This window comes from Mirounga angustirostris, unplaced genomic scaffold (assembly GCF_029215605.1).
Source record: "Mirounga angustirostris isolate CCGP_5_RB_7025 unplaced genomic scaffold, mMirAng1.0.hap1 SCAF_14, whole genome shotgun sequence".
NCBI classification, from domain to species: domain Eukaryota; kingdom Metazoa; phylum Chordata; class Mammalia; order Carnivora; family Phocidae; genus Mirounga; species Mirounga angustirostris.
In genome coordinates, this window is record NW_026991722.1 from 64,904,223 (window position 1) to 64,926,956 (window position 22,734).

The following is a 22,734-nucleotide window of genomic DNA, read 5'->3' on the forward strand; positions in this document are numbered from 1 at the left end:
CTGCCCTCCAGGCGTGTTCCTGCTTTAGGCTTTTCCCTCTCTTGGCAGTGCTCTTTTCAGGCAGCCAGGAAGCTGCATACCTCACTTCTACATCTCCTCCAGGGCTTGTCTCAGCTGTACCCTGCCCACCGTGTCTAGAATATCCCACACATATGTCCATTCATTCTTCTGAGCCCTTTCATGGCTGTTTTCCCCTTGGCTTTGATCAGCATCTGATATCTAGATCTTCCTTCTCGTGCCATCTGTGACCCTGCCGTAGACTGGGTGGATGTTTGTCTTGTTCACTGCTCCATTCCTAGAGCCTGGAGGGGAAGCAGCCAGGTCCAGAGGCAGCAACCAGATGTGTTTGTTCAACACATGAGTGGGCATGCCACTTTGCTGTGGCTCATCAGCCCTGGAAGCCTTAAAGTTTCTTCCTCTAACATAAGACTTATATTTAGCTGCAGGAAGCAGAAACTGGGCACAGTTCCTTGACCACCAGGGGCTATCCTCCTGGTGTCACAGACAGCTCATTTATATCCTGGCTCGTGTCTGCGACTCTGCCACCCTGAGCATGTGGACTTGGTCCTAACCTTCAGGACCTCCAGATGGCTTCTGTGCCTCCATGCAGGAAGGAGGGCAGAGGATGCTGGCTGCCATGGCCTTTGCCCAGTTGATGCCCACCTGCTGATTAGTGCTAATGAGAAGCATTGGCCACCCTAACCAGCAGAAGCCTGGGTGAGGGTACCTGTGACTAGTCACTTGGCCTCCCTGAATAAAACCATAATAAAGAAGGAGGGGATGGATACTGGACAGGGAGCCAGGACATTCACACCCCAAGCACCAAGCCTCGGTTACCACCTCTCTGCAGTGGGTCTGAATACCCTTGAAGGAGCTGCCAGGTATTGTTGGGCCAAAAGCAGAGGCTGCTCCCCCGCAGAACCACCCGGTGGCAATTGCAGACTCAGCTGGGCTCCCACAGTTATTCCCCAGGCTGGTTAGGGGCATGAAGGTGATGTTCAGGATCTATGTTGGGTGGAGAAGACGAACTGGGCTCCAGAGCCAAAATCCAGCCCTGCCTTTGCTAGATTAGAGGCCTCAGCAGGTGACCTCACCTCTGCAACCACAGGTGCTTCAGGTTCATTAGAAAGATTCAACCAGGTGAAGCCTGTTGAGGGCCCACCCAGCACTAGGCCCGTCCCAGGTGTGCTGACACCACAAAGAAGGAGGCCAGCACCTGGCCTAGTGATATTTCAAGAATGGGCTTTTGGTAGAAAATAGCTGGGAAGTTAGATCATAGGTGATCTTTATTTTTTTGTTCATTCTTTCCTTGGTTTTCTAAATTTTTTTTAAATTTTTTTTTTTTTAAAGATTTTATTTATTTATTTGAGGGAGAGAGAATGAGAGACAGAGAGCATGAGAGGGAGGAGGGTCAGAGGGAGAAGCAGACTCCCTGCCAAACAGGGAGCCCGATGCGGGACTCGATCCCAGGACTCCAGGATCATGACCTGAGCCTAAGGCAGTCGCTTAACCAACTGAGCCACCCAGGCGCCCTCTAAATTTTTTTTAAAGATTCTATTTATCCGAGAGAGAGAGAGAGAGAGAGAGATCATGAGCAGGGGGGCGGGAGGGGGAAGGTAGAGGGAGAAGCAGACTCCCTGCTGAGCAGGGAGCCCAATGAGGGACTCAATCCCAGGACCCTGGGATCATGACCTGAGCCGAAGGCAGACGCTTAACCGACTGAGCCACCCAGGAACCCGTTTTCTAAATTTTGTTCGTTAAACATGTATTCTTTTTTTTTTTAAGGGGTGAGGAGGGCAGAGGAGGGGAGAGAGGGAATCATAAGTAGGCTCCACCCCCAGCGCAGAGCCTGACACAGGGCTCTATCTCACAACCCTGAGATCGTGACCTGAGCCGAAATCAAGAGTCTTAACCAAGCTTAACCAACTGAACCACCCAGGCGCCCCGAGCATGTATTCCTTTTATAATTAAACAACAGTAAGTACCTTTCTGTGCTTCTCAGAGACACTAACCACCATTGCATACTTGCAGTTTATGCGGGAGATGGCAGGGGCCTGGCAGATGACAGTAGAGCAGAAGTTCGGCCTGTTTTCCGCGGAGATAAAGGAAGCGGACCCCCTAGCAGCATCGGAAGCCAGTCAACCCAAACCTTGTGCCCCCGAAGTGACCCCCCACTACATTTGGATTGACGTATGTGCTTCCCCAGGTCCCGCCCACTATAGCTTCGAGGTCAGGGGCTCCCCCTGGGGCCAATGGCCCAGTAAACACAGAGCTCCAGGTTTAAGACTGCCTTACCTGGGGACAGGGGCATGGCTATTCCAGCCTTCTGCCCAGGCCCTTGCCGGACTCAATTGTGCTTGCCCTAAGACCCCCACCCACCCTCCTATTGGCGCAGAGCCCCACCTCACTGGCTGTGCTGGCTCTGCGGGCGGGTGGGCCAGGCCCCCCACAGAGCAGCATGTTCTCTTCCCACTCAGTTCCTGGTGCAGCGGTTCGAGATCGCCAAGTACTGCAGCTCTGACCAAGTGGAGATCTTCTCCAGCCTGCTGCAGCGCTCCATGTCCTTGAACATCGGTGGGGCCAAGGGGAGCATGAACCGGCACGTGGCAGCCATCGGGCCTCGCTTCAAGTGAGGGGCTCTCCTCTCGTGGTGGTGGCAGGGATGGGGTGGGGGAGATTTCTGTCAGAGTTGCTGGTGCAGTAGGCCCTCTGCAGGGGAGGTTCCCATGCTTGGTCTTTTTTTTTTTTTTACCAGAAACTGATCAAGCCCTAGTACCTGCAGGGCCCCTGGGAAGGGGATCTGGATGGAATGATCTGGCCCGCCATGCCCTTCCAGGGCTGAGGAAGTCGGCCAGCATGCTGTCCACAGCAGGGGAGTGTTCAGAAAGATGGTTCACTCATGGACCTGGGGCAGCCAAATGTTGGGCAGCCTTTCTAAATTGGTTGGGGGTGGATGGCAGCAAAAGGATTCTGGTGTCATAGTGGTGAGTGGAAAACAGCAGGTGGTCTGGCAGAGCTCAGGTGTGACGAGCTCAGACTGAGGGGCTGGCAGTGGCTTTGGGCAGGTCCCTTTACCCCTCAGAGATGGTCACAGAAAACTTCGGATCATGCTGACTACACCAAGTCGACTTTTGCCAAGTCCTGTGCAAAATACTAACCACATCAGGGGATACCCCCTTTTGGGGGGTGTGCGGCCTAGTAGGGAGGCTCAGGCCCGGTGCTCCAGTCAGGGGTGCTGTGCACACAGCAGGCGGGTCGGTCTGGCATGGGGAGGGCCTGCAGGTGCCTGGGTCGTCACTTAGAAGGACGGTGAGGGTAAGCTACTCCTGCCTGTACCTCTTCCTGCTGCCCACTGCCAACACCAGCTCTTTCTGCCCCTCCCCTGAGCTCCAGACCCATGTTCCTGCAGCCCCCGGGCACCCCCTGGGACCATGCTTCTCAGACCACTGTGGGGAAGGGCTAGTAGTCTTTTCCCTCCATTTCTAGTCCATCACAGACGTGTACCTTTATAAAGTGCATGAGAATAAATTACTGGAAAAGACTTCACGCTGGACCCCCATAGCAAGGTGCAATTGCTGTAGAAATGAGCAGGTACCCCCTCTCAGTTTCCGTACTACCTCATCACAGACCAACACCATCTGTAGATGCCCATCGAGTAGCCCTGGCCTGGCAGAAACCAGGTGCTCAGTAAATTTCCTTTTCTTTCAGCTTGAATTAAATGTTCTACCTTTGTAGCCCCTATAGGTGACTGCACTCAGAAAGTAGTTTGCAGGTAGTTTGCAAATAGACAAACTTCTGGCCAAGGCAGATAAACACACAAATTGTTCATTTACCCCAGTTAGAGTGAAGGTTTTAAAAAACAACAACAACAAAAAACCCTTTCCTAAGACATTTCTGGTACAATAAACCACGGTCCTGTCCTCCAAGAGCTCTGTCATCCAGAGACGTGCCCTGAGCCCAAGGGCCGCGTGGTTTGCATAGGAGCTAGGGACTCCTCGGGCATTCCTGGGCAGCGCACTCTGACTTGGCCCTGGTGTTCTCTCGCAGACTGCTGACTCTGGGGCTGGCCCTCCTGCACGCCGACGTGGTCCCAAATGCAACCATTCGCAACGTGCTTCGAGAGAAGATCTACTCCACCGCCTTTGACTACTTCAGGTACCCCCGAGCTGTGCTGCGCGCAGGTGTCCCACACCCCAGAAGCCCTGGCACAAAATGGCATGGCCTGATTTATGTGCTGCCCTCCTTGTTCAGTAGCTCTGGTGGCCCTGGGTTCGAAAATCCTCAGCCCTGTGCCATCTTTCCACGTGTGTGCTTATTTAGAGCTAGCCTCCCTGCGCAACGTACGCAAGTTTTCCCCCAGTTCAATTGACTGAAGAGATTAACTGCATCCATTTAACTTTTTTTTTTTTTTTTAAGATTTTATTTATTTATTTGAGAGAGAGAGAGAGAGAGCACAAGAGGGGGGAGCGGGAGAGGGAGAAGCAGGCTCCCCGCTGAGCAGGGAGCCCGACGCGGGACTCGATCCCGGGACTCCAGGATCATGACCTGAGCCGAAGGCAGTCGCTTAACCAACTGAGCCACCCAGGCGCCCTCCATTTAACTTTCCAGTTCCTCTGAATGGTCATTGCATGAAGAATTGCTTTGCTAGCGCGCAGGTTGTGTTGTATAGAGACAGCTGTGGCTGCGCGATGGGCCACAAGCACGCCATTCGGCCGAGCGCTGTCCACGGCACTGGGAATAGTGGTGGAGGTGGCCATGGGAGGACTCAGAAAATTATCCCGCTTTTTTCCATGAGAATGAATGAGATCGTTGCTGATGACTAGCTCTGGGCTCACCTTTTGTCATTCAGAGACCACTCATGTCTGCTCTCACATGCTTTTATAATATGCATGACTTCTAGTCCCAGAGTCCAGGCACTAAACTCTTGTCCTCTTGTGGTTGTTTGAAGTTGCCCCCCAAAGTTCCCTACTCAAGGAGAAAAGAGGCTGCGTGAAGACATAAGCATAATGATTAAATTTTGGACAGCCATGTTCTCAGACAAGAAGTACCTGACTGCCAGCCAGCTTGTTCCCCCAGGTAAGCCTTGTCCTCAGCTGGGCAGCTGCTCCTGGGTGGTGGGGCCGAGGCATGGGGGCAGGCAAGACAGTGGTGTGCAGTGGGCAGCCCTGCAGGAGCCAGGTCAGAACAGTGAGGGTCCCGCCGAGCCTGCTGCATGGTCACCAGAGACCCAAAGCCTGTCCGGCCACCACTGGTCGTCCAGCCTCAGCTGACAAGCATGACTGAGTGCAGAGGGCCCTGAGCAGAGGCCACATAGCATAACTTCTCCCAGCACTAGCCCAGTTCACCAGCCCCGACTGCATATCTGACAGCCCATCCTGGGCCCGTGTGCCAAGATGAATAAAGCACTGTCTGCTGTCACCTGGTAGGTGATGTCAACATGAGGAGATCAGGGGAGCACCCCTCAAGGACAGGCCCTTGGCCCACCGGAGTTAGGGAGCCAGAGAGAGTTTTCTGGAAGAGGTGACATGTGAGCTGAGTCTCCAGGATTGAATAGGAGCAAGCCAGGGTGGACAGGGTTAAGGAAAAGGCGCTACAATGTAAGCAAGCAGCAAACCACAAAGAAACACGTTCCTGTTTCTCTGAGCAGGAAGCTGATTCCCCAGCACAAAGTAGGGATGAGGAGCGCAGTTTCTGCAGGCAGACCCCCAGCTGACAACCTGACTGCAGGGAAAGGAAAGGCAAACTAAAAAGCAAGCGCAGAGATTTTCTGAGGCGGCGTCCTGGCTTCACGGAGAGCAGGGCCAGCAGCACTTTTCGCCTGCCCGCACGGCCCGACTCACTGCTCTGTTGAAGGGCAGCGTGATGCTGGCCGAGAGAGCTATTGGTAATTGATCAGGATCGCCACCCACATTTGTTTTCTTCTATTTTAAAAGCTAGGAGAGGTGCGCCTGGGTGGCTCAGTTGGTTGAGCGTTAGACTCTTGATTTCAGCTGGGGTCACGATCTCAGGGTCGTGGGATCGAGCCCCGTGCCGGGCTCTGCGCTCAACGGGGATTCTGCTTGAGATTCTCCCTCTCTCTCTGCCCCTCCCCCACACTGGCATGCACGCACTCTCTCTCAAATAAATAAATAAAATCTTTTTTTTTTTTAAAGATTTTATTTATTTGACACAGAGAGCACAAGCAGGGGGAGCGGCAGGCAGGCAGAGGGAGAGGGAGAAGCAGGCTCTCCGCTGAGCAAGGAGCCTGATGCGGGGCTCAATCCCAGGACCCTGGGATCGTGACCTGAGCCGAAGGCAGCCGCTTAACCGACTGAGCCACCCAGGCGCCCCAATAAATAAAATCTTAAAAAAAATAGTTAGGAAGAATATAATACATTTTAGTAAGCTTTCTATGTAGAATGGTTAAAGAAACTTCCCCAGGGTGCCTGGCTGGCTCAGGCTATAGAACAAGTGACTCTTGATCTCAGGGTGGTGAGTTCAAGCCCCACCTTGAATGTAGAGCTTACATTAAAAAAACAAAAACACACACTTCCCAGAGGTTGGTTTATTCTTCAGATCCATCAACACCATGTCTTTCCCTCCCTGCTCTTCCACTGATCACCTTATCTCTGGTGAAAATACAGACGCCTCATTCTGGAAGCAACAATGTGTTTCCCTACAGATAACCAAGACACCCGGAGCAATCTGGACATAGCAGTCGGCTCTCGGCAGCAGGCCACTCAAGGCTGGATCAACACCTACCCCCTGTCCAGTGGCATGTCGACCATCTCCAAGAAGTCAGGTCGGTTGAAGGTTTGCTGATAGGTCCCTCCGGTCTGAGTCACATCCTGGCGGTTCAGACAGTGAGCAGAGCGCTGAAAGGCAGCTTCCTTTGGGTTTTAGAAGTGAAGGATGGGCCAGTGAACTCAGAAGAACACACCTGGGCCTTCTGTCTCCTCCACAGGCATGTCCAAGAAAACCAACCGGGGCTCCCAGCTGCACAAGTACTACATGAAGCGGAGGACGCTGCTGCTGTCCCTGCTGGTAAGGTGACACCCATCCTATGCCCACAGCACCGGGAACGGGAGCAGAGTGGCACATGGGTGCACAGAGAAGGCATATTGATGTCTCATCTCACCAGGCCACCGAGATTGAGCGTCTCATCACATGGTACAATCCACTGTCGGCCCCGGAGTTGGAGCTGGACCAGGCCGGAGAGAACAGTGTGGCCAACTGGAGGTCCAAGTACATCAGCCTGAGTGAGAAGCAGTGGAAGGACAACGTTAACCTCGCCTGGAGCATCTCTCCTTACCTGGCCGTGCAACTGCCAGCCAGGTGGGGCCCTGGTCACACCTGCCTGATGAGGGCCTTGCCAGAAGTCCAGTACCAGGGCACCTGAGTGAGGAGGAATATGATGTGGTCACTGCCAAGGGCGGTCGGGGAAGTGATCTCAGAGGCCTGGTCCTCTGCCCTAGATGTTGCCCGGGCTTTCTGTGCAGTGGTCACACAGCACACTCCTGCCTGCGGTGCCCCAGCACCCCAGGGCCCGAGCAGGAAGCGTCAGAGCACATTCGAGGGATGGGAATCACATGCAGGCTGTCTGTCACTCCAGGGAGGCCGGCTTGGGAGCCTTCAGTTTGTTCCCACAGGTCCACAGCAGTGGGCTCCTTAGATTAGGTGGCCAGCAGCCAAGTGCCCTGTGAACTCTCCTCTCGTAGCTCTCCAAGGTCAGAACTCTTGGACCAATGGTAGCCAAGAGGGGCCTCCCAGGACCCTGTGTTAAGTCCCCCACATGCAGGGGCGGACATTTCTTCCCCACGAGCCCACACTTGCCTACTTAGTGCTTCCTCCTGGTCCTAATTCAGTCCTCTGGGCCAGGACCACAGCCTGGAAAGTCCATGGAAGTCATGGAAAGTCCACCTTTCCTGGGGCGGTGACCCCTGAAAACTTGTACCCACCCTCCCATCTGCTGATGTACCTTCCAGCCTACGGGCTGCCGCGCCATAGGTGGGCTGCTTTGGCACCAGGGCAAGGGGCTGTTCTGAAGGCAAGGACTGTAAAGGGGGATGTCCTTTGACTGGGGAGCTTGAGATCGTTCTGGCATTCATGCCATAGCCAGTCATGATGCTGTTTATTGTAAACACTCATGGTCAGAGTTACCAGTACGTCAGTAGCATAGTGTTTGGGTGTCACTTGGCATTAATCTGCATCCCTCCAGTTCAGGTTTCCCTCTACCTGCCTCTCTTCCGTGGAGGTGGGAGAGGCCACCCCACCCACACCCTCCGTGTGCCATAGGTTTAAGAACACAGAAGCCATCGGCAATGAAGTGACCCGTCTCGTGCGCTTGGACCCAGGAGCTGTTAGTGACGTCCCCGAAGCTATCAAGGTAGTTAGTGTAGCATGCGCTGGGGCCTGGGCTCAAACTGCACAAGAACAGAAATGCCTCCCAAATGCCTGGAAACTAGAACTGTGACAAAAACCTGGCAACCTCAGCAGGATAATGACTTTTCTAATTTCCTGTGTTTTCCATTTCTCAAGTGAGGCCTTTATTATGCTTAGAGTAGAAAAATATTGAGTGTACTTTACCCAAGTTAAAGTTATGCTACTTTACATCATGTATCAGAAACATTTCCCCACGGTGTTGTAAGTGCTTCATCATCATCACTTTGGGACCGCCCCTGAGATAACGGGGTGGGCCGGGTGTTTCCAGAGGGGCATCAGGGCCTGCCTGTGCCAGACCGTCTCCCTGCTTCCTTCCCAGTTCCTGGTCACCTGGCACACCATTGACGCTGACGCGCCCGAGCTCAGCCACGTGCTGTGCTGGGCACCTGCCGACCCGCCCACGGGCCTCTCCTACTTCTCCAGCATGTACCCGCCGCACCCTCTCACCGCGCAGTACGGGGTGAAAGTCCTGCGGTCCTTCCCGCCGGTGAGCCCGCGTTCTGCCTGAGTCGGCCTCGGTGGGACCACCAGGGAGTGCTGAGGTGGAGACAGGAAGGACGGGCTTTATCTCAAACTTGATGTGGGCCTGGTGAAACATGGGTCCATCTTAGAGCAGGTCTTCATCCCCGTTTCTGTTCAGGCGGTCATAGAAGACAGATTGAGTTCTGATTCAGATACGTTAGGAAGTTGACTTGAGTTTGGTGCCAGTTGTAACTGTGTGGGCACAATCGCCCAGCCGTGGGCTCTTGGGAAGCCTGGGAATCCCATGTGACAGCCACAGTGATGGGTTTGGTAGCTGACTCACCGAGGCCCCAGCACACGGGCCTGCTGTGACCTCAGCCCTTGTCCCCGAGCAGGCCCCCAGCAGTGAACACACATGGGCGGGCCCTTACCCTGTCCTCATTCCTTTTGCTTTTTCTCACCCATCATGTGTTTCAAGCCATCGGCCATTTTCCTTGCTGTCCTCTGGGTTTTCCCTGGTTTTCAGTCCTCTGCAAGACAGTGTCCCATGGGCTGAGTGACAGCGGGGCCATTCCAGGTTGGAGTGGGGCCCTGGGACAGCCATCTGTGTTGCTTTTGTTTTCACTGTCCTGGAGGTAAGGAATTATCTTCCCTTCCTGGAGGTCATGATTGCTCGTCCACCTCCTTTGCAGGACGCCATCCTGTTCTACATCCCCCAGATTGTGCAGGCCCTCAGGTATGACAAGGTAAGGCTGTCCCAGCATGTGCTGTCCCTTCTGAGAGCCGTGCCGGGTATTGGGGGGGGGCGCCCTCGGCAACAGGGATGGGGCCTTGGGAGCAGAGTCTCTGAGCTCTTCTCACACACACCCCCACACACACCGGCCACAGGGTGCTCATGGTCAGGAGGCCCTCCTCACCCCACCTCACCCTGAGGCCCCGTCTTGCTGTGCAGGGTCAGTGGGCTCTAGAAATATTGCCCGCCACTTCCTCAGTCCCTGAATCCAGCTCCCTCGTCTCTTCAGTGGGAAGCAGGGAGGGTCAGACAAGATGATGTATGTTTGGTGTGCTTGGGCTGCCAAAGCAAGGAACCACAGAATGGGGGGGTTAAATGTATTTCTCACAATTCTGGAGGCTGGAAGTTGGAGATCAGGGTTCCCATAGGGTTGCTTTCTCTTGAGGATTCTCTCCTTGGCTTGCAGATGGCTACCATCTCCCTGTGTCCTCATGTGGTCTTCCCTCTGTGTGTCTGTGTCCTAATCTCTTCTTCTTATAAGGACCCCACTTGGACTAGATGCCACCCTAATGATCTCATTTGAATTTAATCACCTCTTTAAAGGCCCGTCTCCAGACACTGTCACACTGAGGCGTGTACGACTTCAACCCATGAATTGGGGATTGGGGGGGGGCACAGTTCAGCCCTGCATGTATAGCATACCTGTACGTGAGATGCCTAGCCCAGAGCCTGTCACAGAAGCATCCCCCTGACACGGGGCTGACCACAACCCCGAACCCACACTACCCGTGCTTCATCCCAGCAACCCCCTCCACCCGTGCTCAAGTCTAAGTCCAGCAGCAGTAGCCGCCCCTTTCCCGCTCCTGCCAATTCCTCTCCGCACTGCATGGGGCGCCAGAGCCCGCTGTGTCAGACTGGGCCCTTGTGGTGGCAGTGAGCACTGGCTAGGTGTCCCCGGGCCAGCTGCTTCCCCACGGATTGGCAGGATGCTCTGTCTCAGTCCACAGACCAGAGTGCTTCTAGACCTGTAGCCAGCCTTTAAAGACTGAGTCCTGTCTTAGCGCAGTAGCTGCCAAAAGCCCTCCAACTCTGAGCAGGTAGTTTTGATACTCTGCCGGAGTTTATTCACCAAGCCAGGGCCCAGCACTTGGGGGCCCGTCACAATGTGCCTTTTCTCCAGGCACCCATTTCCTCTCCCTCCCCTCCATCATCTTCTCCCTCTACTCTTTGTGTCTTTGCTTCCATCAGCCCTAGAACGCCTCGCTCCCCAGGTGGCTTGCTCTGTGCTCTGCTCTGCCCGTGGCCACAGGGGCCTCCATGGGCTGCCGTTTGCATAGAGGCGTGGATGGGGGCCGCGGCCAGCATGTGCGAGTCAGGCGGGCTGCTCTTGGTTTCATTTGGCCATGATTTTACATAAGCTGCTTACCACAAAAATCCTGATACATTTTTTTCTCTTTTTTTTTTTCTAGTTTTCAAAATTGGGTTAATTCCTTGGCATTATCCAAAAATGACTATGAGTTCTTCTCCTTTTTTTCTCCCACATATCATTATAAACTCATGGATTTTGATGTGTTTGGTCTGTCTCAAGCCACTAGTTATTTTTGATGCCCACCTTTCTAACTCCTGGGAATCCCCGAGTGTCCCTTCTTTGATCTTTAGTCCTTGATAACCTTGTTTTCCAGAAAGGACAAGATATTCTAGGCTCTTCTTGTTTTCTGCCTCAGACCTGGAATCACCCATTTTCCAAGGAACTCCAATTCATTTTACTGAGACAACGTAATCTAAACGCTAAGAATCGTCACTGTCATTGAGTTGGTCATGGTTTCTAGGCCTTTGTAGTAGATAGAGCTTTTTGCTTTTGTTTTTTTGTTTTGTTTTTTTAGAGGAAATACATCATGAGATTATACTAATATTTTTTTTTAGTATACTAATAATTCCAATTCAAATGTAGGATTATAGTCTTTTACTTTAGTTGAGTTTATGTTTGAATCTTTTAATACTAAAAATATTGGTTTCTAATAACATTAACATACCATTTCTTTGCATTATTCCACTATATTAATAGTTTCAAAGTAACAATACTTATATTATTACAACACGATTACTAAAAACTGGGTCAGATTTTTTTGTCTTTTGTTCTTGGTATATTTTCCACTGGGAATATACAGTCAGATTACTCGTTTTTTGTTTTTGTTTTTTAATTTCATCTTTTCAGCAAAACATGGGTTTATTTGGGAATAAAAGAGAATTGCAATCTGGGACAGATAAGCTGTGGCAAAACCATAGTCCCTAGATTACTCAATTCTTTTTTTATTTTTTGAGAGAGGGTGCATGCACAAGCAGGAGGCAGGGAGAGGGGGAGAGAGAATCCCAAGCAGGCTCCACACCCAGCACAGAGCCCAACGTGGGGCTCAATCTCATGACCTCAAGATCATGACCTGAGCTGAAATCAAGAGTCGGACACTTAACCGACTAAGCCACCCATGTCCCCCGCAAATTACTCAATTTTAAGTCACTTGAAATGATTCTTCTCTGTGAGGTTATGTCAACTCAAGACTCAGCTAGCTTCATTGGTTTCTTTCTTGCTTTCCATTTCTAGGGTTTTTGTTGTTGTTGTTGTTGAAGTCTGAGCTTGATGGGATACAAATGTATTTGCTTATATTGTTTTTTAGAGAAGGATAAACCAAAACTAGTAAAAATGGCTGAAGAGGGAGCAGACAGGATGGAAGTGGCCATACTTAGTAATTTTTTTGACTTTGGAATTATCTCATTGCTTATATAATTAGTTATAAAGCAAACATGGATTTGTTTTCAACCAAATTGTCTGGCAAGGCAGATATTAAATTCATTAAGAACCGCACAGGGATGAAATGCTAAAACCTTTCCCAAAGCTAGAAGGCTCCATGGGCCTCAGTGACTGATGACACTTCCTCCTTGCTCAGACGGCTGCCTGCCTCCACCTCCCTGTGATAGTGTGTTCATTACTTCATTGAGTCCCCTCTGTGGTATCGGCAAAACTGACCACATTACTGTCGTAAAAGGACATAACTCAGGAACAGCCAGGTGGAAGGGCAGCATAGGGCAAGGGATGTGGGAAGGTTGCAGAGCTTCCATGCTCTTCGGGCGCATGGCTCTCCCCACACCTCCACCAGCCCAGAAGCTCCGCAAACTTTTATTTAAACACACTGTAAGTTGAACATTCATAGTTTATCTTTAGATCCTTTTGCTGGGCTCGCACTGGGAAATTATTTGAAATTTGACCTGCTTGGTAAGCCCACCCAGCCAAGTTGAGGACATCTATCCAAAGACTACTTTACCAGATGCAGGGGCCACAAACTATAGTGGTCGGGGGAGAGGCCACTCCTTCAGAAGTCTTCCAGAAAGGCCAGCACCTTTTTTAACTTTTGGACAGGGTAATTAAAACTGGAGCTACGAGTAGCAGAACATGACTAAGAAGGAGAAAGAGGAGAGGTCCTTAGGATAGTGGTCATGGTGTGTCAACTCATGAAGAAGTGTCTGTGTGTTAGAATTTTCTGGAACCTGCCCATCACTGCGGAACATTGTTCCAAACAACCAGTTTATAGCTGAGTTTAGGTACCCAGCCTACTCATTCCTCATACTTGACAACAGCAGAAATCGAGAGTTCTGGTTCTTAGAGAGTTATGGTTCTTAAGAGTCCAGGGGAGAGCACAGAGGAAACAAAAGCTGGCTCCTTCCTGTTTTGCAGACCCCACCGCCTGGGGCCCCATCTGCCCTGTCGGCCAGCTAGCAAGCTAGACCTTGGCCTAGTCCCTGGACTGGGCTCACACATCCCCGGGTGCGCTTGCTCACACAGCCGGAAACCACTGGTCCTCACTTCTTGCTAGGTCTGCAAGTGCTGGGAGTCCACTCCTGCACCAGGTTAGAGTCTCTCTCAGTGGAGAGGTGTCCAGGCCTGGGCTGATGGTGACCCTGCTCTCCTATAGATGGGCTACGTGCGAGAGTATATTCTGTGGGCAGCATCCAAATCCCAGCTTCTGGCACACCAGTTTATCTGGAACATGAAAACTAACATCTATCTGGATGAAGAAGGGCACCAGAAAGACCGTGAGTATTTGTCACCTTCCCTCAGTCCTCACCCGCCTCCAGAGCCCTCCAGGACCTGTGCTGCCCCAGCCCATCCCTCTGCTTCCCATCCTTTAGTGGGAACGCCTCATCTTTAACACCCAGCGGGAGCAGGACCCCCTCCTTCATGAAGCCTTTGCTAACCTCACCTGCAGACACCCTGCCTACCCTGGCACTGTCCTGCAGCTCTAAGCACATTCGAGAGCTTCTTCTCACCCTGCCCTTGACCTAGCAATTCCATGTGGGGACGAGGCAGCCACCCAGGGCAAACAGTTCTCAAACAGAGCTTGTCCACATCTTCCCACCCTTAAAAACTAGTGAGGCCCCCAGAGAGCTTTGGTTTACACAGGCTTTAGTTCTCAATGTTAACCAGTGTTGGACAGTAAAACCAAGACATTTAAAAAAGTTAAGCATGTTAACATAAATAACATATTTTTGTGAAAAATAATTCAAAAAGGAGTGAGAGTGTTGCTTTACAGTTTTGCAGATCTCTTTAGTGTCTGTAATGTCATAACATCTTTCTGCAGTAAAAGACAGCAGGATCCCCTTCCACTTCTGCATTTAACCTGTTGGAATATGCTGTTTTGGTTGAAGTCAATGCAGGGAATTCAGCTCCACGCAGACATGGAGCTGGAAAAGGAAGGGGGATTGTAGTTGTCTTTCTGGTCACTACAGATAGTCTCAGTTGGTACTGCACGAAACACAAGTGATAGGCTCTTAATGATTAATTGCAATGTGGATTTGAACTCATGTCAGCGAGTTTCTCATGCTCTTCCTTTGAAGTCCATTGGTCTACGCAGCGCTCACACCCACACCCGCCCCCCGCAGGACTTTGCAACATTAAAAATCACACGTGTGAATGCCCCACTGGTCTTACAAACCAGAAACATTTTCAAGTGCTGGGAAGCTGTCAAGCTCACAGTCACAGATGCAGGTTTCCCAAAACTTAGTCGTTTTCCTTAAATGGCAGATTCACCTTGGTCATTTTCAAGAAAATACCTGCCATATACCTAAGTCCAAATAACTATATTTTTGTCCGTCGGTCACTCTTCTAAGTAAAAATGGTGTTCCCTGAAACAAGAAGTTAGGTCAGTTGGAAAGTCCCAACGCAAGGCGCTTTTCCACGGGAGCACAGCGCCTGCGTACTTCACACGCGGCCGACTGCTGCGTGACTTCCGTGTCATCACACAGAGCATCACAGAAATGTCTTCGGGGTAGAGTGTCATCAAATTAGTCCTTGCTTATTGCCTTACCAGGGACATTCTTAGTGACACTGGCTTTTGTTCACACCACGGGAGCAGAGCCATGAGGATCCAGTGACCACTAGCATCTTGGCCAACTGTGCCCAGCCTCGCAAGCATCTACACAGCAAGGAGAGCAAACAGCCTATCGGTGTGGTTTGACTGGGGGTTCTTGAAGGGTCCCAGGGACCCTCCAGGCAGTTACAGACCACACTCTCGGGGCAGCTGAGCTGGCCTGGGTGCTGGGGAACACCTGAACACCTGGACTGCACATCTGGCAAACGTGGGGTTTCCTTGAGGGCCTTCGGTGGCCCAGCTGCAGGCTCACCCTCTTGGTTTCTCTGTCAGCTGACATCGGTGACCTCTTGGAGCAGTTAGTGGAGGAGATCACTGGCTCCTTGTCGGGCCCAGCCAAGGACTTCTACCAGCGGGAATTTGATTTCTTTAACAAGATCACCAACGTGTCAGCCATCATCAAGTAAGTGGCATCTCTCAGTCCTGGCTCGTGGGAATTGCCTGGAGGGCCCCCGCTGATTCTAATGAACAACCAGGGTTGGGAATCTCTGCCCTGGCAAGTCCGGTCTCTTGGAAATAGAGCAAAATGCACAGCCATGCAAATTTCAGAAAACCTGTCATAGTTTCCTTCTGGATAGTGTCCCGTGGTTTGAGGCCACTCTGCTCTCCAAGTTCGAAGGGACCCAGGGTATTAGGAAAACCAGACTCCTTTGTAGCTCCCAGTGTCGTTTTACTGATTTACCTCCTGGGCCGTCCATGTATGAGGGCTGACGCCATCCTTGGGCATTGGTGGCCCTGCCTGTTTGTGTGGGGTGGGGCCCTGGAGTCATCAACTGGCCAAGGGCCTAGGGGAGGCCCCAGCAGGGGAGCACTGGCTGCCTGTCCTCCTGGGTGCCTCATTGCCCGGGCTGTCCCTGGTGCTCAGGCCTCTCTCATCTTGGTCACCAGGTGGCCTCACCCATATGTCCTGAGGCCCTTTCCTGGGCCCAGTATGAAGTACAGTGGTGATGCAGCAGCTTCTAGCCCACAGAGGCCTCAAGGGGTGGGGGGGGGCATTCCCTGGGTGTCCCTCCAGGCACCTGGTTCCACTCCACCCTGTCATCCTCGTCCTGCGGATGTAGGAGGTCGGAGGGCCCTGCCAAGGTCATGCTGCAAGTAAACAATAGGACCAGCACTTGAGCATAGGCCCCAGAGCCAGCTGTGTCCCCTGTGTGTGTCTCCGACAGCAACATCACACACCACACACAAGTGAGGGGGAAGGACAGCCAGAAAACTCCACCTCAGTCCCCCAGGGGCCGCACGGCCCCTGATGAGTGTGGGGCAAGGATCCCTCAGAGTGGCCTCCCGGAAGAGCTGGGCCTCGCAGGGCCCTCAGTAGTAGCTAGAACTAAGAGGAAAGGAACGGAGAGGCAGACAGGAGGGGCCCTGCCTGCCCCCAGAAACCCCAGAGGCCAGTTCCTGCAGTGACAAAGCAAAGCATGTCTGTCCTGTTTCTCAGGCCCTACCCTAAAGGCGACGAGAGGAAGAAGGCATGCCTGTCAGCTCTGTCTGAAGTGAAAGTGCAGCCGGGTGAGCAGGCCCCAGTCGGCTGATGAGCTGGGCTTCTTCCTGCGGGCGGGTAGGGTGGGCATGGGGCCCAGGGAAGGTGGCCACACACACACACACACTCTCTCTGTGTCTCACGGTGGGGGGTGGGGGGTGGACTGCCAGCTCCTTGACCAGGAATGGGCTTTCTCTTGTCCTCCCCACTTAATGTGTGTGCTGAGAAAAGGGAGCAAGAGTCAGTGGGGTGAATCCAAGAACTGAGGGGTTCCGGGTGCACAGAGGCAGGGTAGGAAGCTCCCGCGTGTGCCCTATCAGAGCAGGCAGCCCCGTACCCCACATTGAGTGGCCGGTGGGGCTCCGAGGAGCAGCGTGCTAGGTCTGTGAAGCTGAGGGTTGGTGCATCCTCCTGGAGAAGTGTCTCCTGGGAGGTGGCAGCTCTTTTGTTAGATATCAGGAAGGACCCAGGGAAAGACCACAGATCAGGGAGGACAGACCCTTAACGACCACAGGATAAGATGTTATCGGTGCCCCAGAGGAAGACCTAGAAGCCCCGTCTGGGGGGAGAGGGAGGTCACACTTGGGCTCCCTGTGACTTGCACTCTGTCCCTGCACAGGCTGCTACCTGCCCAGCAACCCTGAGGCCATCGTACTGGACATCGACTACAAGTCCGGGACGCCCATGCAGAGGTAAGAGGTGGCCTGCCGTCTGGCAGCTCCCTTACACCCAGTTCTCCTTTGCCCCAGCACCCATGCCATGTTCCTTCTGTTGTCTTTCAGTGCTGCTAAAGCCCCGTATCTGGCTAAATTTAAGGTGAAACGATGTGGAGTTAGTGAACTTGAAAAAGAAGGTCAGTGAAGAATCTCTGACACAGTTTGGGATCTAAGTGTTTTCCCTGGATGATGCCAGTTTCCTTGGGCGTGTTTAGTTTATGACCAGCTCCCTGTGAAAGGTGATGTCCCTCCGCTCTCAGTCTGGGCCCCAGTTTAGGAATGGCATGGAGCTGGTGTAGTGACAGAGCCCTGGAGGCCGGCCCCAGGTCAGCCATCAAGTGCAGGAGGCACCTTCCTGAGGCTGATTGGCCCAGGGCTTCAGGGGGTGCCGTGCAAGCGACACAGAGATGTATTCCCCCACGGTTCTGGAGGCCTGAAGTGCGACATCAGGGTGTAGGCATGGCTGTGCTCTTTCTGAAGGGTTCTGGGGGAGAATCTGTTCCATGTCTTTCTCCCAGCTTCCGGTGCTTGCCGGCAAGCCTTGGCAATCCTCTGCGTCACTCCCACCTCTGCCTCTGCCCTCACAAGGCTTTCTCCCTGTGTGCTCTGATAAGGGCCCACCCTAATTCTCATGAACTTGACTGTATGGGCAAAGATCCTATTTCCAAATAAGGTCAATTCTGTGGTTTTGAGTGGGCATGAATTTTGGGGGGACACTAGTCAACCCAAGTAGAGGGGGTGTGGCCCCCCTGCCAGTATGGGGACATGCCTTCCATGGCCTTCCCTGCACTCTGGCCCCCAAGTCCTCCCTGGCACCCTAGGGTATAAACACACACACTCCTGCCCCCCCCCAGCTCCCAGTGCTGGTCCTGGGCACCCCTGGGCCCCCACTTCCAGTGAAAAGGGGCCTCTAGCTTCAGTTCCATTTAAGCCTAAACATTCTTTGGAAGAGACCCCAGGCCCTGTGGCTCCACCCACTGACCCTGGGTGTCTCCTGAGCCTCTTTGGCCTCCTTGGGGCTTTGCAGAGACAATCCCCAAGGTTCCTAGGGTTCTGGGCCTGTGAGCAGGGCTTGCCCTGGCCCCCACAGAGGGCCTCTCCCGGCCTCCAGGCTAATAGGCTGCCTCTCTGCCCCGTATGCAGGTCTGCGGTGCTGCTCGGACTCCGAGGATGAGTGTGGCACACAGGAGGCTGACAGCCAAAAGATCTCGTGGCAGGCAGCCATCTTCAAAGTGGGAGACGACTGCCGGCAGGTAGCGAGCAGCCAGGCCTGGCCTCCCTGAGGCACCTCGTGCGCGGAACCAGAGCTTGGCTTCTCACGTTGGGTGGAGGTGCCACAGAGGAAATCGGGGCTTTCTGCCTAACCCAGGGACCTCTCCAGCGGCTCCCATCCACTGTCCATCCCCTACCACTCAGAGGGAACTGCCCCGGGAGGCAGGTGTCCCTGACTCGCATCCCCCACTGGACAGCGCGGCCTCGGTTCAGCCCAGTGCTGGATGGTCCTGAGCCTGGCCCAGCATGGTGTGCGGTGAGGCCAGACACTCCAGGCCCCTGCTCGGCCATCACCTCCTTCCCTACCCCCTCCTCACTGGCAGGGCTGCTGGGGGTCGGCTGGACTAGAGCACAGGAGGCGGCCAGCTGACCAGCCCATGCCTCCCTGGTCTCCAGGACATGCTGGCTCTGCAGATTATTGACCTTTTCAAGAACATCTTCCAGCTGGTTGGCCTGGACCTCTTTGTCTTCCCCTACCGTGTGGTGGCCACCGCCCCCGGGGTGAGTTCCCTGTGCGGGAGCCCCGGGGCAGTTCCCCATGCCTCAGGCTGAGAGAAGCCCCGCCTGCAGGCCTCGGCATCTGGCCCTTCCTCCCCAGTGTGGAGTGATTGAGTGCATCCCCGACTGTACCTCTCGGGACCAGCTGGGCCGCCAGACAGACTTCGGCATGTACGACTACTTCACGCGCCAGTACGGGGACGAGTCAACGCTGGCCTTCCAGCAGGTGAGCGACAGGGCAGCCCCTAGACCAGAGACGGCTTGCACGCGCCATCCCGCCCGCCCCCGGCACTGCCTGTGGGCCAGCACCCTGCTTCCCTCTTGCCCTGCTTTTCTGAGTCTTTTCACGTTTGGGGGTAAAACCAGGGTACCCCACAACCTTCCTTGGGATTCAAAGGAACCTTGAGATGGACTCCCCAGGAGAAAGCGAGTTCGTGGGTGTGGGAGGAAAGGGTTGCTGCCTCTGCACCCCCAGATGCAGTCACTTGTCCTGTTTCCAAGATCTGGCTTGCTGATTTGGTCTCTGCCTTCAAGGCTGGGAACGAGAGCCCAGAGAACATCCCCAAGCCTCGGAGTCCCAGGCAGGGAGGCAGGAGAACTCCCGCCAGGCCCCGGGAGGTGCACGGGGACCATCTGTGAGCACCTGGGCTCTTTCCATGCAGGCGCGCTACAACTTTATCCGGAGCATGGCTGCCTACAGCCTCCTGCTGTTCCTGCTGCAGATCAAGGACAGGCACAACGGGAACATCATGTTGGACAAGAAGGGCCACATCATCCACATCGGTCAGCCGGGCCCCAGCGCCGCCCTCTTCCTTTCCCTTCACCCCCTAGAGCCTGGGGCAGGATAGCAGTCCCCACCCCACAGAAGAGCCAGGCATGCTGGGGTCACCCAGCCGGGAAGGGCCCGGGTCAGGTTTGAGTTCAGCTTTGGGGCCCAAGCTATTGGGCTTGCGGGGCTTGGGGTGCAAGTAGCAGCAGGACCGCAGGGCATGGTCACCCAGCCCCGGGGCCAGCCTCATTTCTGCTCCAGCCTGGCTCCCCACCTCCACTTCCTCTTTTCTCTCCTGGCTGCTTGCCACCACCCGCCCCTGCCAGCCCCAGGAAAACACGGCCTGTGGCCAGCTCATGGAGTGTGGGAGCCGTGGCCCCAAGCCCTGGCTGAAGCACAAAGCACACCCACACCTGGCCCTGGAACTTGGTCCCATCAAGAATGGCTTTGGGGGTTTTGCAGACTTTGGCTTCATGTTCGAAAGCTCACCGGGCGGCAACCTTGGCTGGGAACCAGACATCAAGCTGACCGATGAGATGGTGATGATCATGGGGGGCAAGATGGAGGCCACGCCCTTCAAGTGGTTCATGGAGATGTGTGTCCGTGGCTACCTGGCTGTGCGGTGAGCCCCAGGGAAGGGCCAGTGGGGGTACCAAGACCATGGGGAGGAAGGTGGGCAGGCTGGCACCAGTCCTGGTTGCCACTTAATCCCACAAGGCCAGCCTCCAGAGGTCCCATGGGACCTTCTCAGGCCCCTTTGTGGACGGAGGGGCTGCAGTTCAGAGAGCAAGGCAGGTGCTAGAGGCTGGGGAGCTCGGGCCTTGCCTTCCTGTCTCCGCTCTGCCCACCTGCTCTGGGTGTCAGTGGCCCGCCATGTTCTGTAGTCTCCTGTGTGTGGCCTTGCCTGCCAACACCTTGGGCTCCCTGCTCTGAGCACCCCATTCACCCCTTCGCCCAAGCCTGAGCATCCGCCATCCCCCAGGCTGCATGCTGAAGACTTACTTTCCTGGCTTCAGAGTGTCACATGGCCAAAGCCACACAATACTGTTGTGGCACCTGAACTCCAACCCCGAGTCTGTTGGAGCCTGTGTCACACCCCCTTGGAGGGTCAGGCTGTGCTCGCAGTGCCCACCTGCACTTCCTCAGCCAGCCACGGAAAGCGTGGCTGGAGGCCTGGGGTGGGCGGACCAAGGCACATCGCTCAGCCGGGCCCAGGGTGTGTGAGCAGCCCCCGCCCGGCCGCCGCAGGGGCTGCCCTGGTGAGCCGCAGCGGTGCGGGGAGGTGGGCAGCTGTCCGGTGGGGCTGCACTGCAGGACGGCGGGCAAGGCCAGCCTGCTCAGGCCAGCCTCCTTCCCCTTCCTTCCCCGCAGGCCCTACATGGATGCAGTCGTCTCTCTGGTCACTCTCATGTTGGACACGGGCCTGCCCTGCTTCCGTGGCCAGACAATCAAGCTTTTGAAGTAGGTCCTGGGCACATGCACAGGCCATTTGGGGGCTGTTGTCCTCTCTGGGTGAGAGCCTCCTGAGTGCTGGTGAATGCAATCATTATCAAGGCCACGTGCTCTCCTGGGAACCCCAGAGCAGACAGGGTTCCTGGGTGAGACCCTGTCACCACACCAGGGCTGCAGACATCCCAGGGGTCCCTTCATTTCTCAAGGATGCAGGGCCAGCCCCTGCCTCCAGGTCTGAGGCTGCAGTGGCTTAGCCCCAGGTTGGTCCTCCCCCAGCCCTGGGGCCACACAGCCCAGGAGGTGCTGGGGAAGGGGACAGGCCCTCCAGGGCCAGCTGGGGACAGTGTCCCTGCCCCTTACAACTGTTCCCAAGAGGGAGCATGCCCTGGGCCAACCCTCATGAACAAATTACCACAAATGCTAAGTGGTCTATTAGCAAGACCACACCCCCACAGGGAAAGCATCCTCAAGGGTGCGGGACCGCAGTGGCAGCCCTGACGTGGCCCTTGCCCCCAGGCACAGGTTCAGCCCCAACATGACTGAGAGAGAGGCTGCGAATTTCATCATGAAGGTCATTCAGAGCTGCTTCCTCAGCAACAGGTGAGCCACCTGCCACACACCAGTGTTCTCTGGGCACCTGCATAGGGCCACCACGCCCAGGCTGAGTGACGGGGATGCTGCTGTCCCAGGGGACTCTCTGTTCCACAGGTCCTGAAGGGAGCCCTCACAGGTGACGGGGTATTGGGTTAGAGGGGCCAGGGATGTGCTGAGGGGAACACCCAACAGAAGCCTCAAGGCACATTCCCCACATGGGGCCCAGGCTGTGAGGCCAAGCGAGCTGCAAGTGCAGGGGGGGCGGGGGGGACATGGTAAGCACAGCCCAGCAGGCTGGGTGAGGAGCAGAAAGAGCTCTGGGTGGCCTCGGCCCCACCCCTGCTTCCCCACATCTTCCTCAGGCGGGGCGGGGTGGGACCAGGCCAGTCGGCCATTATGACAGGGGAGCCGTGAGAAGAGGTGGGGTCTGGTTCTGAAGGCAGAGCCTGGACTGAGCACCTGGGTGGAAGTGGAGCTGAGCTTACCCACCCTGATCCCCTGCAGACATGGAATCTGAGAGGAACCCTGAGAGCCATGCAGGGTGGGCCTGATGGGAGCAGAGAAACAGAAAGTAGCTCAAGGGCAAGCATGGAAACCCGACAAGAGGGGTTTAGAGGGCAGGACAAGGGAGGTCTCTTCTGATTGTTTTGTTGGCAGAGTAAGGCTTGTGCTGGGAGGTGTGACGGGGGAGGAGGACAGGGTCTCATTCATGTGCCACATGCCAGGCGAGGGGCCAGAGTGGCACCTGAAATGGGGACAGCTCCTATCGATGGATTCCCAGGCCCAGGGCCTAAGCCTAGGACAGAGGGCAGGCATTTGGCTGAGGAGGCCCGGCAGGAGACAGAGCAGAATGGGGCTCACATAGCCGTGGTCACTGGTGGGGGAAGGCATGTGCCCTGGAAGAAGGGCTGGCAGGC

The 22,734-nt window shown here is 54.6% G+C and overlaps 1 protein-coding gene across 1 annotated transcript in view; it reads left to right on the forward strand.

Moving 5' to 3' along the window:
• Positions 1-22,734, forward strand: part of PI4KA (phosphatidylinositol 4-kinase alpha) — a 123,874-nt gene that overhangs the window by 96,740 nt on the left and 4,400 nt on the right. Inside the window, exons 33-54 of the mRNA XM_045887179.3 lie at positions 2,032-2,190; positions 2,478-2,629; positions 4,048-4,155; positions 4,949-5,076; positions 6,662-6,781; positions 6,944-7,023; positions 7,121-7,314; positions 8,275-8,365; positions 8,741-8,908; positions 9,576-9,629; positions 13,582-13,702; positions 15,310-15,439; positions 16,475-16,545; positions 17,136-17,208; positions 17,299-17,369; positions 18,376-18,485; positions 18,901-19,005; positions 19,103-19,228; positions 19,665-19,785; positions 20,234-20,393; positions 21,143-21,232; positions 21,740-21,823. Of these exons, the coding sequence (XP_045743135.1) occupies positions 2,032-2,190; positions 2,478-2,629; positions 4,048-4,155; positions 4,949-5,076; positions 6,662-6,781; positions 6,944-7,023; positions 7,121-7,314; positions 8,275-8,365; positions 8,741-8,908; positions 9,576-9,629; positions 13,582-13,702; positions 15,310-15,439; positions 16,475-16,545; positions 17,136-17,208; positions 17,299-17,369; positions 18,376-18,485; positions 18,901-19,005; positions 19,103-19,228; positions 19,665-19,785; positions 20,234-20,393; positions 21,143-21,232; positions 21,740-21,823 (2,516 nt within the window). The remainder of the gene's footprint in view (positions 1-2,031; positions 2,191-2,477; positions 2,630-4,047; positions 4,156-4,948; positions 5,077-6,661; positions 6,782-6,943; positions 7,024-7,120; positions 7,315-8,274; positions 8,366-8,740; positions 8,909-9,575; positions 9,630-13,581; positions 13,703-15,309; positions 15,440-16,474; positions 16,546-17,135; positions 17,209-17,298; positions 17,370-18,375; positions 18,486-18,900; positions 19,006-19,102; positions 19,229-19,664; positions 19,786-20,233; positions 20,394-21,142; positions 21,233-21,739; positions 21,824-22,734) is intronic.